Genomic DNA, 13,348 nt, shown 5'->3' with positions numbered 1-13,348 from the left:
ACTCTTATCAGTCTTCTTGTGGCAACAGGGTTATAATTGTACTGCATGACCCCTTCTAGACAAACATATCACTAGTTTTGTTTTGTTGGGTTTTTTTGTTTTGGCAGGGCAATGAGGGTTAAGTGACTTGCCCAGGGTCACACAGCTAGTGTCAAGTGTCTGAGGCCACATTTGAACTCAGGTCCTCCTGAATCTAGGGCCAGTGCTTTATCCACTGTGCCACCTTGCTGCCTCCAAGCATATCACTGGTGAGCTGCATGACCCCCTCTGAGTCAAGAATAACACTCGTGGTTTCTAAAATATAGTATTGCTGACTATTGTATCTTCTGATATTACTTAATGCTTGACATTGGAAAGTATCATCTGACATTATTAAGTAGTAAGAAGAGAGACTTAATCTACTAATACAATTAAAATAAGATATCTAAATATAGTAAATCACAATTTTCAGTTACTATACTGATTATTATCATAATTAAATCACTTATAACTAAGGGATGGGGAAAATCTCACTCACATTCATTCACTCACTCATTCATTCATTCATTCATTCCCTAGGGAAGATACTTCTTTCTCTCCCAGGAGAGTCCCAAGGCCAGGAGCTAGGATTCTGGATTTTGATGCCCAGACAGACCCTTATTCTGTACTCTTGTTTGCTGGTTCCCACAAACCAGAGTCTCAGTTGATAAGGTCACAGATGAAGGCTGGAATGGGAGTCAGGTGTAAGATCTTTCTGATTTCTTTTCTAGCATTTATTTTTTTTGTTGTTTTATTTTGCAGGGCAATGGGGGTTAAGTGACTTGCCCAGGGTCACACAGCTAGTAAGTGTCAAGTGTCTGAGGCTGGATTTGAACTCAGGTACTCCTGAATCCAGGACTGGTGCTCTATCCACTGCGCCACCTAGCTGCCCCCTCTTTCTGATTTCTTGACTTGTGGTCCAAGGGTCCTCCAACTAGGCCACATTATATTTCACATGTCTAATATCAAGAATTTTAAGCTCCTTAAAAGGAGAAACCATGACTTATTCATCTTGTATTCCCCATAGCACCTGAAACTGTTTTACATCTAGCAGGTTCTCAATAAAAATTTACCCATTATGTTATGTTTTTTTGGCCTTGCAAACAGAGCCACTAACTTCTCTCATATAATAATTAGCAGCACATAGGAGCTATCACCAGATTACTTTTCAAAGTTAGAGATTAGTCCCAAGGGATGGTAGCTCAAATTTGGTCTACTTCAACACCTCCCAATTTCTGGCAACTGCCCCCTATTTCTGGCAAGTATAAAAATAACCCAGGACTTAGCTTGAATTCCTAGTCTTCACTAGAGGGATGGAGGGGGATGCCACATGAAGATTCAAGTGTCTCTTAACACTCATTCCTGACTTGTCTCCCAAGTACTAGACACGATTTTAATAGGGACATTATGATTTCCAGAAGGTGAGTAAGAGAACCCTTTAGGGTCTCTGTGATAGGATTACCATCTACCAGGGCCTCCATCTACCACCCATATGTTTAGTTAGTTCTTTCCATAAAATACAAGAAAGCTATCTCAAGACTTAATTGGCCCAGGAGGCTAAGGCTCAAACACCATCTCCATTGATGCACCTCTGCCATACTGACCGGGCATCCTGTGATGACCTAAGAGAAAAGACCCACCCTCATGGAGTTAGGGTCCTTCAGACTTTGGCAGATGTTTCAAGGACACCTGAGTCACTACTTGGCTCTGTTGACCAGATGGGTTAGGGGCCAAGTCTACCCAAGCTAAATGATGCAGTTTCTTTGTTCAATATCCTTTCTATGCTATGGCTAAGGAAATTTCTTTTTGTTAATCGTTGAATGACTTGAATGTCTCATTTTGTTTCAACATCCAACCTAAAACTAACAGGGACCAGTCTGAGTCAGTCTGTTATACACTCTTTCCCTTAACCCTAAATAATAGACTTCCTGAGGAGCCTAAACTTAAGACAGAGACAAATGAAAAAGGGCACAGTTAAGAGGGGTTAGAAATTTAATGCATCCAGAAGTTTTCAGGTTAAAAAAGTTTTTCTAGAGGTCAACAGATCCACCTGAGTAGAGCAGTTTCTTATCACAAAGTATAAATATGAGGGTATCTCATATTATAAATGGTCTTCAAGAACAGAGATGTCTCTTCTCTTGGTAGTGCGTTTCAGTGCCTCCAACCCTCAAGGATCAGGGAGTCCTCTTCAAGTCTAACCTCGATCTCTCCTTTGCACTGATGCCTAATTCTCATATCCATGTCCTAAAAGGGCAAGACCAAAGTTTCCTACAGAGACGCATGGCTTCTGGTCAGGACCTTTTTCTGAGAATAGCAAGTTAGTCCCCTGTAGGTGCCAATATCATCTCCATAAGTCACTTAACCAGAACACCAAGAAGGAGGAAGAGACAGAAGATATCATGTTATCTGGGAAAGCATCTACTTGCCAACTCCCTGTAGTGTGTGAGTACCAAGCCCAAAGAGGAAGGACCCAAATGAGAGTGGAAGTACTGAAGGAGAAGGGAGAATAGTGTGATAACTAAAACAGTATAAAGAGTTCAAGTAAACATCATCCAGCTCCCTAGATGGGATCTGGTCAGGATGTTACATATACAAATAGCACCTTATTACATGTATGTTCAGCCCAGCCGGTATAGTGTCTTTTGCATGTCCAAGGATGAGTTTCGATGCCTGGGAACAATGGCTTTCCCTGTTGTCTTCAACCTGGCAATGGGCATATTTTGGGCACTTCACTCAACTGTCAACAGAGGCATGAGGCCCAACTCCCTCAGTCGTTCTCTGGCCACAGTGTCCCATCCCCGGTTGGCCTGTGGGCTTCGAGGAGAAGGGTGCAGGAGCCCTTCTACCTGAACCTCAGGCATGATGTCTGCCAGTGCTCGGCGAGCCCGTTGTTCTGCCAGCCGCCCCACTCCTACCACCAGGCGAACGCCCAGCAATTGCACCTGGCGTCGAAGGGCAACATCACAGGCCGCCAGTAGCTGCTCTCTCTGCTTGGCAGGCAGATCCGCAGGTGTAAGGTTGCGCCCAGTAGGGGCCAAGAAAAGAAGAGGACATAGGTTGTGGACAAAGCAGTGTCTGAAGAAGGTCTCAGGTTGTCCACAGAGGGCACGGAAAAAGCCCCAAAAGCGAGCACCACTCACCTCTGACTGTGGGCATTTTAGCCCCAGGATACGTCGCTTGGGGTGTTCCTGGGGTGGGGTTAACACTGTTCCCACAATGCCCAGCCAGTCCCGGACCACAGACACTTCCCCAAAGGGCACCTGTGGAAAGAGAGACAAGGTTAGGGACGGAATACTGAGGCTATGGTATAATTTCCCCTTTCCACTCTTCCTGAGGAATCTAAGCTCAGATTTCTATCCACCCACCTAAAACGTTTGGAAGCAGAGTTGACTAGGTTCTAGGAACTGCCTGGTTCTTCTACTCCAACCTCCAACAAGAACTAAGGGTCCAGGACACTCTACACTTCTTGTCACCATTTTTGTTTCTAGGAATTGGCACAATACCAGTCTAAGAGTATTTTGAGATCCTTAGTCCTAGACAGGACTGCATCAAAGTTACTTAGGACCTAAGGCTGGGAAAAGCCCTATGGAAAGAAACAGGCAAGTAGCCAGGATTAGGATTCGATGTAAAATGAAGATGGGTGGCATATGTATGTATGTGTGTGTGTGTATACACATACCTGTATGCATAAATATATGGGCACATATACACATACACGTGTTTGTGTGTGTGTGTGTTTGAGAACTGGTCCCTCCTGCCTGAGTTCCCTCCTAGTTCCCAAACCTCTAGTGTCTTGGAACTCATTACTGCAAGTTGAGAGATATATCTACCTGCAGCCTCCTCTTCCCATTGTTGCACTGTGATCTTTGGAGCCCAGATATAACAGCAAGGACCAAGGAGAAGGAGGCGAAGGAATTTGTAAGTGGCATAATTCCCACATGATCTGAAGTTTTATTTTTTCAGAAGAAACCTTTTTTCCAAAGTGGGGGGCAGAGGAGGGTGGGTGAGGGAATAAGGATGGGAAGAAAAAGCAAGACCTTATTTATAAGATTTTTGGAATAAAATGCATTTTGTAATAAAATGCATTTTTTACAGTGGAGGAAAATAAAGGAAGTTGGGGATAGGAGGAGCCACGCAGTTCCTGGGACCCAGACAACCTGTTCTCCAACTGTCCGGGTGACTGGATAGTCATTCATCATTAGCTGGGGTCAATAAAAATGATCAAGACAGGAGCTCTAGAAATCATACCCTCATATGACTGTGATCCCTTCGCTCAGGGGGCATTTACTCATCCTAGAAAATGCGTAGTAATTTTGACCTCCCAGCACTGACTACTGTGCTTCTCTTTAGTCCAGAAGAGAGATCCAGAAATATGAGCTCACCTCAATATTCCCTTCTGCTTCTTACCTCCATCCCTCCCTATTTGGGTTCTATTTTTTCTCTTTGAAAAGAACTGAGTTCTTTCTCAAAGTTCCCCCTCAGGAAGGAGAAAGGGGTGAAATGTCTTTCCTCCTTTTCCCTTTTTCTTTTCCAGACCTAAGAGGGGACAGAAATCAGAGCACAGGGTTGGGGTTGGAAGGGTTAGGAGGTGGTGGAAGGAAAGGTTTCCAGGGGCAATTAGTGGACAAAAAGGGTGAAATGGAAACCTATTAATAGGGTTTGCTCTCAACCATCAGTGAAGTAGAGAGAATACCTAAGGTGACAAATATTTGCAAAGGGAGTGAGGGACCCCACAGCCACATATATGTTCACAGATTCTCTACCTGGTTCATATATGTACATGTTTCTCCCATACCACCCAGGCATCTGAATCACCAATGCTTCACCCCTCCACACCCTACCTCCCTGACTCCCTCACCCCAGTCTGGGCCATGCCGAAGGGCCCTGGGTTCATGCCCAAAAACAGCACTTCCTTGGGACCTTGACAGTATCTGGCAACATAATTTTGGTGAAGCTCCAAGGCATATTTCAAGGGATTATAAATAAAGCCCACAGGCTCTGAGAACTGTAGCTTGTCCAGCTCAGCATTCAGTCTTAATTCTTCCTCCAGGAAATCCTGGGCTAGTTTGGAAGGAGTGCTGGGAAGCTTCTGCAAGGAAGGTAAAGAATCCTCTGGGAAGGTCAGTAGCTTGGCCATGCTGATATCACCTGGGAGAGAGAGAGAGAGAGAGAGAGAGAGAGAGAGAGAGAGAGGGAGGGAGAGAGAGACCCCCAAATCACTCATCATACTGAAGAAAACATGGCAAAGTTTTGGCCTCCATGTAAAACTGTTCCTACTCCTTTCCATCTGACTTATTTTTCCCATTGTACCACTGTCTTATCTGCCCACTTCCACTGCCAATAAATTTACTGCAACAGAAAAAATTCCCCCTCTTTTAAAATGTTTTTCCTTTCCTTTTTTTCAATTTTAAAAGTATTTTATTTTTTCCAGTTACACATAAAGATAGTTTTCAACATTTGTTCTGTTAAAATTTTGAGTTTCAAATTTTTCTACCTCCCTCCCTTCCCCTGCCCCCCCAAGGCAGAAAGCAATTTGATATGGGTTATATATGTACAATCACATTAAACATATTTCTGCCTATTCACATCTTTTGACCATTTCTCAATTGGGCAATGACTTGCATTCTTATGTATGATTTAGTTCCCTATATGTTTTAGAAAAGAGGCCTTTATCTGAAACACTGGCTATAAAAATTGTTTCCCAGCTTTCTGATTCCCTTCTAATTTTGGCTGCATTGCTTCTATTTGTACAAAACCTTTTTAATTTAATGTAATCAAAATCATCCATTTTGCATTTCATAATATTCTCAGTCTCTTGTTTGGTCATAAATTCTTCTCTTCTCCATAGATCTGAGAGGTAAACTATTCTTTCCTAATTTACCTATGGTATAACCCTTTATATCTAAATCATGTCCCCATTTTGACTTTATTTTGGTATATGGTGCAAATGTTGGTCTATGCCTAGTTTCTGCCATACTGTCTTCCAGTTTTCCCAGCAGTTTTTGTCAAATAGTGAGTTCTTATCCCAGAAGCTGAAGTCTTCGGGTTTATTAAACAGATTACTATAGTCATTTACTACTGTCTCCTGTGCCTAACCTATTCCATTGATCACCACTCTATTTCTTAGCCAGTACTAAATAGTTTTGATGACTGCCACTTGCTGAGTGAAGTGAGCTTTAGATTTGGTATGGCTAGTCCATCTTCCTGTGAATTTTTTTTCATTAGTTCCCTTGATATTCTTGACCTTTTTATTCTTCCAGATGAATTTTGTTATTATTTTTTCTAGCTCTATAAAATAATTTTTAAGTAGTCTGATTGTTATGGCACTGAATGAGTAAATTAATTTAGGTAGAATTTTCATTTTTATTATATTAGCCAGGCCTATCCATGAGCAACTGGCATTTTTCCAATTATTTAGATCTGATTTTATTTGTGTGAAAACTGTTTTGTAATTGTGTTCATAGAATTTCTGGCTTTGTCTTACAGGCAGACGCCCAAATATTTTACATTGTCTACAGTTATTTTAAATGGAATTTTTCTTTCTATCTCTTGCTGCTGAGCTTTGTTGGTCATATATGGAAATGCTGATGATAAATGTGAATTTATTTCATATCCTGCAACTTTGCTAAAATTGTTAATTTTTTCAAGTAGTTTTTTAGTTGATTCTCTAAGTATACCATCATATCGTCTGTAAAGAGTGAAAGTTTTGTTTTCTCCTTGCCTGTTCTAATTCCTTTCATTCCTTTTTCTTCTCTTATTGCTATAGCTAACATTTCTAGTACAATATTAAATAACAGAGGTGATAATGTACATCTCTGTTTCACCCCTGATCTTACTGGGAATGCCTCTAACATCCCCATTATGTATAATGTTTGCTGAAAGTTTTAGGTAGATATTGCTTATCATTTTAAGGAAAGCTCCATATATATATTCCCTATGCTCTCTAGTGTTTTTAATAGGAATAGGTGCTGTATTTTATCAAAAGTTTTTTCTGCATCTATTGAGATAATCAAGTTATTTTGGTTAGTTTTGTTAGTTTGATGTGGTCGATTATATTGATAGTCTTCCAAATGTTGAACCAGCCCTGAATTCCTGGTATAAATCCCACCTGGTCATAGTGTATTATCTTGGTGATAAATTACTGTGATCTCCTTGCTAATATTTTATTTAAAATTTTTCATCAATATTCATTACGGAAATTGGTCTACAATTTTCTTTCTCTGTTTTGGCTCTGCCTGATGATGGCTGCAAGAGTTAACAATGGCCTAGAGAGTTCAAGTAGTCAATTGAAAAAGGAATGGATGGGGCAACTAGGTGGTGTAGTGGATAGAGCACTGGCCCTGGATTCAAGAGGACCTGAGTTCAAATCCGATCTCAGACACTTAACACTGACTAGCTGTGTGACCCTAGGCAAGTCATTTAACCCCAATTGCCTCACCAAAAAAAAAAGAAAGAAAAGGAATGGATGTATTTGTAACGATTGGAATGACGCCACCTGCTGGAGACTTACTGTAGAAGAGTTTCACCCATGAAGCGAAGGTCTTTGAGGGCAAGACCAGGAGTCTTTTCTTTGGCGTCAGTTCCTGACGCGGGCTAGTGGGAGGAGGAAGGAAGAGACTGGCGCTCAGTCTCGGGCTCTTTTCCTCTGGACTCTGGTGGAGAAGGGAGCTAGAAATGTGCTCTCCCTTTAATAGATAGAAATCTAGGCCTTTTTCTCTCTCTTTACCAAATTCTTATTCTCCTTAATAAATGCTTAAAAGTCTAACTCTTGCTAAAGCTTATAATTTATTGGCGACCACTCATTAGATATTTTAGACAGTTTAGCTAGAATTTTAGCCCTTAACATATTGCCCTACAGATCTGGGAGGAGAGATCTCAGGATTGTCTTGCCAGTTCCATCATTAATGCCACAACCTGCCCTCTTCCCTAAATGACCTTCTTCTTAATAGCTTCCTTCCTATACCCAAGAACCGGCAGGGGCCTAGCCCCTCAGTTCCAAAGGCTTGTCCCTTCTATTCGGTGCTCCCTTAACCAAATTTCCTTCCCCACAATTTGGAAAAATTCTTGCACCCAAACAATGTTGAAGTAGCACTTTGTCCAGGTAGGCCTGCTTCAACCTCTTTTGGCTCTAAGTCTTCACACAGGTAACATGCCAAAGTGAATTTATTAAAGCATAGGTCTAACCACATCACCCCTTACTCAATAAACTCCAGTGACTCCTCACTGCTTCTAGGATCAAAATTTAAAACTCTTCACAACTTGGCCTCTTCCTATCTTTCCAGTCTTCTTTAAACTTAAAAAACAAAACAAAACTTCTTCTATTATGAATTTAAATATCAAAAAACATTTCCATATACAAAGAACAGAATATGTTTAGCTGTAAAATTCTATTATCCAGTTTGGGTTTTTAAAAAGTGTATATTAATTTATCATTATTGTATTAAACTGGCTTTGATGTTCTCTTCTTTCTGTTCTCTGTATAGTTTGTTTCACTGAAACTTTACTTCTATTTTTTTTATTATCTTCACCACTGACCCACATTCCCATCACAATTCTCTACATCCCTTCCCCCAACAAATATAGTGAAGCAAAACACTATACATGTCTGAAAATGTATGCTCATTCTACACCTCTAATCCATCATCTCTGCTAAGAGGTAAGAAGTGTGCTCCCTCATCAAGTCTTCCGGAGTCACGGCTGTTCACTGAATTGATCAGAATTCTTCAGTGGGTCAAAGTTGTTTTTCTTCGTATTATTTCTATTTACACATCCCTTATATGATGGACAAATTCATCGCCTTTTCCCAATCTTCTTACTCTTCTCTTCATGCACCTGTAGAGCACCCATACTGGCCTGCTTGCTGTTGCTCCTCACAATTCATCTTCCATCTCCATGCTTTTGCACTGGCTCTCCCTGATGCCTGGGATACTCTCTTCACTTCTACCTCCTTGTTGTTCAGCTCACGGGCCACATTCCACATGAAATGTGGGCCCAGGGTTAGGTCTTCCCATGACACTGGTTCACATTTCTGCAACACTTTAACGTTTGCAAAGAGCTATTTCCATTTTACGAATGAGGAAACTGAGGCTCAGGAAGGTTAAGCGGCCTGCCAGGATCAAAACCAAATTCTCTAGACTTCGGGTCCAATTCTCTTTCTCCAGCTTCTTCCTTCTCCCCCTCCTACCCCGCACTCTAAGTTCTATCTCCCCTGCTTTGGCTTCCAACGAGCCCAGGGCAAAACAGAGGTCCCCGACTCCTAGCTCCTCTCCTTCCCAAGAGATGTCCTCAATTTTTCCCTGGTTCCTCTACCGCCTCGCACCAGGGACGCAAGCCAGCCCCCCCCCCCCCCCCAAAACAAAGGTCTAGCTCTCACCTGGGACTCCTGCCCTCGCTTTCCAGGAAGATTCGGATCTGCGCGGAGGACACTGGGTGATGTAGTCCGTGAGGCGAACCGTGACGGCAGGGCTGGGGAGGAGACTACCAGCTCAACTCAGCACTTCCGCTGCAGACAACTGCTTCCAACTCCTCGAAAGCCTGCGCCCCACCACCACCACCCAAAGCATGCTGGGGATTGTAGTTTACCCGTTTCTTTATCTGCGTTCCTCACCTGCCGCTTCTTTTTCTCTCTTAATCTTTTTTCTTCTTTCTTTTTTTCTTATCTCTCCCTTTCTTTTCTGTTTCTCTCCCTTCTCCTCTCTTTTTCCTTCCTCCCCTCCTCTTTTCATTTCTCCATTTCCCCTTCTTTCGTTACTTTATTTCCTCTCACTTCTCCTCCCTCCTTTTCCCTTTCTCTTGTAATGCTTTCTTCCTCATCGCCACCTCTTAGAATCGCTAGGTTCTACCAATATTTTGCTCCAATGACAGCTTCTACATTAGACTTTCCTGATCTCCTTCTTTCATGCCCATCTCTGAGCAGCCAGGACCTCCCTCCTGAAACTACCTTGTACAGTATACATTTCGTATAAGTCCTGTATATACTTGTACATGTATATGCTGTTTCCCCCCTCCCTTTAGCTTCCTGAGAGTAGAGACTGTTTCATTTCTGTCACCGTATCCCCGGAGACTAACGCAATACCTGGTGTATGGCAGGTGCTTAACAAATGCTTGTTGATTGATCTATTACGTTCAAGCCAGATACCCTTTCTTAGGCCCAGGCTTTTGTTTTTTAGATTATAAAACCATCTTCCTTTTCTCTCTTTCTTTCTCTGTTTCTGTCACTTTCTCTTTCTGTCTGTGTCTCCATCTCTGCCTTGTTCTGTCTTTCTCTCTGTCTTCCTCCTCCCCTATTTCTTCTCTTCTAACTCCTCCTCCTAATTTGCCTTTATCTTCTCCCTCTTTCTCTTGTGAGGGATGAGAATTGTTTCACATGGCAAGTTGTTGTGCCCACCTACCCCAAAGAGGAAGACTGAGGCACAGGTCCAGTAAAAGCCTAGCCCCATAACATATATTTTAAAACCCATAAAGGTCAAAGATTCCTCCCTCCCCTGATCTACACTCTTTAAAGGTCATACTGTCAACACCCCAGTCTCCATATTGGATAAGCCCTCCCCTGGAGGTCTTCTTTTTTTTTTTTTTTTGTCGGGGCAATGGGGGTTACGTGACTTGCCCAGGGTCACACAGCTAGTAAGTGTCAAGTGTCTGAGGCCGGATTTGAACTCAGGTACTCCTGAATCCAGGGCCGGTGCTTTATCTACTGTGCCACCTAGCCGCCCCTCAGAGGTCTCCTTTAATAATCCCTTCCTGTCCCTGGATCTCTCTTCTGAGTTCTTTCCTCATTGTCTGTAAATTAGACATACCCATGATGAAAAGCAAGACACACTTTCTAGGTAGCTGAGCCAGGAGACAACTCTGAGTAACATAAACTCTGGTAGTCAAGACCTAAATCCCGACTTGTTTGTTCAGTCTCCGTTAGAGATATATAGGCTACACCACGATAGAGTGGAACGGGCAACTGACTCCAGACTGGCCTCCTCCTTCCTTAAAAACAGAAAATTTTATGGGTCATTCCTATTCCCCATCTTTTCCCCTTGTGCATCTTTGGGATAGAAATCAAAGGCTGGAGAAGGAGAACTCGATTGATTTACTCTGTCAGTTACTTTTTCCCTGTGTTTCTGTCTCTATTTCTCTTTCTTTCTGATCTAATCACTATATCCAATGTTTGCTTTTTTAGTCCTCATTTTCCTTGACCTTTCTGCTGCTTTTGAAACTGTAGACCAGAAGTATCAAACATGCTGTCAGCAACTCTCCTGGGGGTGGTTGAACCATATTAATGTTATTAGGAAATATTTAACAAAATTAATTTAAAATGGAATAGAACACAGATAACGTTAGTATGTGGTTTTCTAAGTCAATATGCCATCTGCAGGGATCCTTATGTATGGTTTAGTGGGTACTTTCTATTTTAGAGGGAGAAAGGGGAAAAAAAAGAAACTGTGTATCTCTCCCCAGTCTCTGAACGGTTTGAAAGTATAGCTTACTCACTCCCATCTTCCCTCAAGGACAGAGTAAGAGACAATAAGCATCATCTGGCAATGGAGGGGATTGATAACAGACATTAGAAAGGACTTTAAAAAAAATAATAAATTTTGATTTAAAGTTTTGAATTCCAAATTCTATCCCTCCTTCCATTCTCCACCCCCCCCACCCCGCCCCTTCCTCTTCTCTGCTCTCTGAGGCTGTAAGCAATCAGAAATAGGTTAAAAGGACTTCTTGATACAATAGTAGGGGAAACATGAAGTTAGGAGACCTGGTGTAGTGGAAAGAGACTTGAATTTAAATTCTACCTGTGTGACTATAGGTACCCCCTTCCCTTAGCCTCTCTGGCAGCAGGAGTGAGGTAGATTGCACTCAAGGAGGACTTTTAAACAGAGAGTAAGAAGCATGAGATACTCAATACAATTGAAATCTGCCTCTCTGGGTGTTCCACTGTTGTAATCCCTATGTATTTATTAATTTTTTCACTTACTAGTTAAATTCTTTCTGGGTGCAGAGAGATGATCTTAAAGGGTGTTTAATCCTGAAGACCTTCTGTAAAATAGGAAAAATAATACTTTTATTTCAGAGCTTACAGGGGAAAACACTTTGCCACATTACAATGAATTATTATTAGCTTTCTTGTGCATGCATTAATTGTTTAACTTTTCTTAGCTTCAGTTTCTTCATTTTCATATTGGGATGATAATACTTGAGAGGCATATACATCATCACTCATTTACAGAAGCAGGCTTGGCACATTGTGAATGCTCTGAGGATTGGACCCCTGAGTCTCTTCAATACAGTAGGATTCTGAGCTGGAAGGGACCTTGAAGGCAGTCTCCTCAGATCCCTCATTTTAAAGATGAGGAAACAGATGTAGGTAGGTTGAATGAATTGCTCGAGGTCACAGAGGTAGTCACAGAGTAGTCCAAGGAATCTCTGAAGCCAGGTCCTCTGATTCTGATGCCAGAGCTACTGTTCTTTCTGCTGCCTGGTCCTGGATTTGGACTTCATTCTTCCAAACTGGAAATTAAGAGGATTAGACTAGTTGATCTCTGAAGCCCATTTCAGATCTAGATCCTTTGACCATTTATTTGACCCTGGAAGAAGATTACTTCAATCAGGATTCACTGAATTCTCCATCTCCACTGATGGGAGAAGGAGAAAGTAAAGATGTTAGACTTCCAGGCCTCTGATGGGGTATAAAGGAAAATCAGCGACATTGCCCCCATTAGAGAAATAAAATGCTTTAAAGTTAAAGTGCAGGCAATTATCAAGGACCTCTCTGGAAGAAGTCGTTCAAGAAAAGCAATGCCATTTTTACTTGCTGTCATATCCCTGCAGGGAATACAGATTAAATGGCACTCATACTCAGCAGTAGGAGTGATGAAGAAGCAAATGATACCTGCCAGAAAAGGAGAGATCTCTTCAGCAAATTCTAACTTGAAATGAAACAACAATTCTTTTTTTCTTTTTAAATTTTATGTATTTTTTGTTACATTTTAAGATCAGAACTGTCTCTCTCTCTCTATCCCTCCCCACCACATGCTAGAGGACACCATTTGATGTGTGTGTGTGTGTATATATATATATATATGTGTGTGTGTGTGTGTGTGTGTGTGTATGTGTGTAAAACCATATTATATATACTTCTATTTATCAGTTCTTTCTCTGGAGGTGGATGACATCTTCCTGCATAGGTCCTTTGTAGTTGATATGAATTTTTATAATACTTAGAATAGCTTAGTCATTACTCTTCAAACAATATTTCTGTTACTGCAGACAATATTTTCTTAGTTCTGATGATTTTACTCTTCATTATTTCATGCAAGTTTTTCCATGTTTTTCTTGCGAC

The 13,348-nt window shown here is 41.6% G+C and overlaps 1 protein-coding gene across 3 annotated transcripts; it reads right to left on the bottom strand.

Moving 5' to 3' along the window:
- Positions 1–474: 474 nt before the first annotated feature.
- On the bottom strand, positions 475–9,513 carry SMUG1 (single-strand-selective monofunctional uracil-DNA glycosylase 1). 3 transcript variants are annotated; one of them, XM_043964889.1, is made up of 4 exons: positions 9,392–9,513; positions 4,877–5,166; positions 3,159–3,278; positions 475–3,005 (listed from the first exon to the last, which is right to left on the bottom strand). In XM_043964889.1, the coding sequence occupies exons 2-4, from the start codon at positions 5,153–5,155 to the stop codon at positions 2,748–2,750; spliced, it is 657 nt and encodes a 218-aa protein (XP_043820824.1). In that variant the 5' UTR covers positions 5,156–5,166; positions 9,392–9,513; the 3' UTR covers positions 475–2,747. The 3 variants fall into 3 exon arrangements, with proteins under 3 accessions (XP_043820824.1, XP_043820822.1, XP_043820825.1); XM_043964887.1 differs by having other exon boundaries at positions 475–3,278; XM_043964890.1 differs by lacking the exons at positions 4,877–5,166; positions 9,392–9,513 and adding an exon at positions 3,849–4,865 and having other exon boundaries at positions 475–3,278.
- Positions 9,514–13,348: the final 3,835 nt, after the last annotated feature.

Source organism: Dromiciops gliroides, chromosome 5 (genome assembly GCF_019393635.1).
Source record: "Dromiciops gliroides isolate mDroGli1 chromosome 5, mDroGli1.pri, whole genome shotgun sequence".
NCBI classification, from domain to species: domain Eukaryota; kingdom Metazoa; phylum Chordata; class Mammalia; order Microbiotheria; family Microbiotheriidae; genus Dromiciops; species Dromiciops gliroides.
Note: the sequence above shows the minus strand (reverse complement) of the source record. Positions and strands in the feature narration are given on the sequence as shown.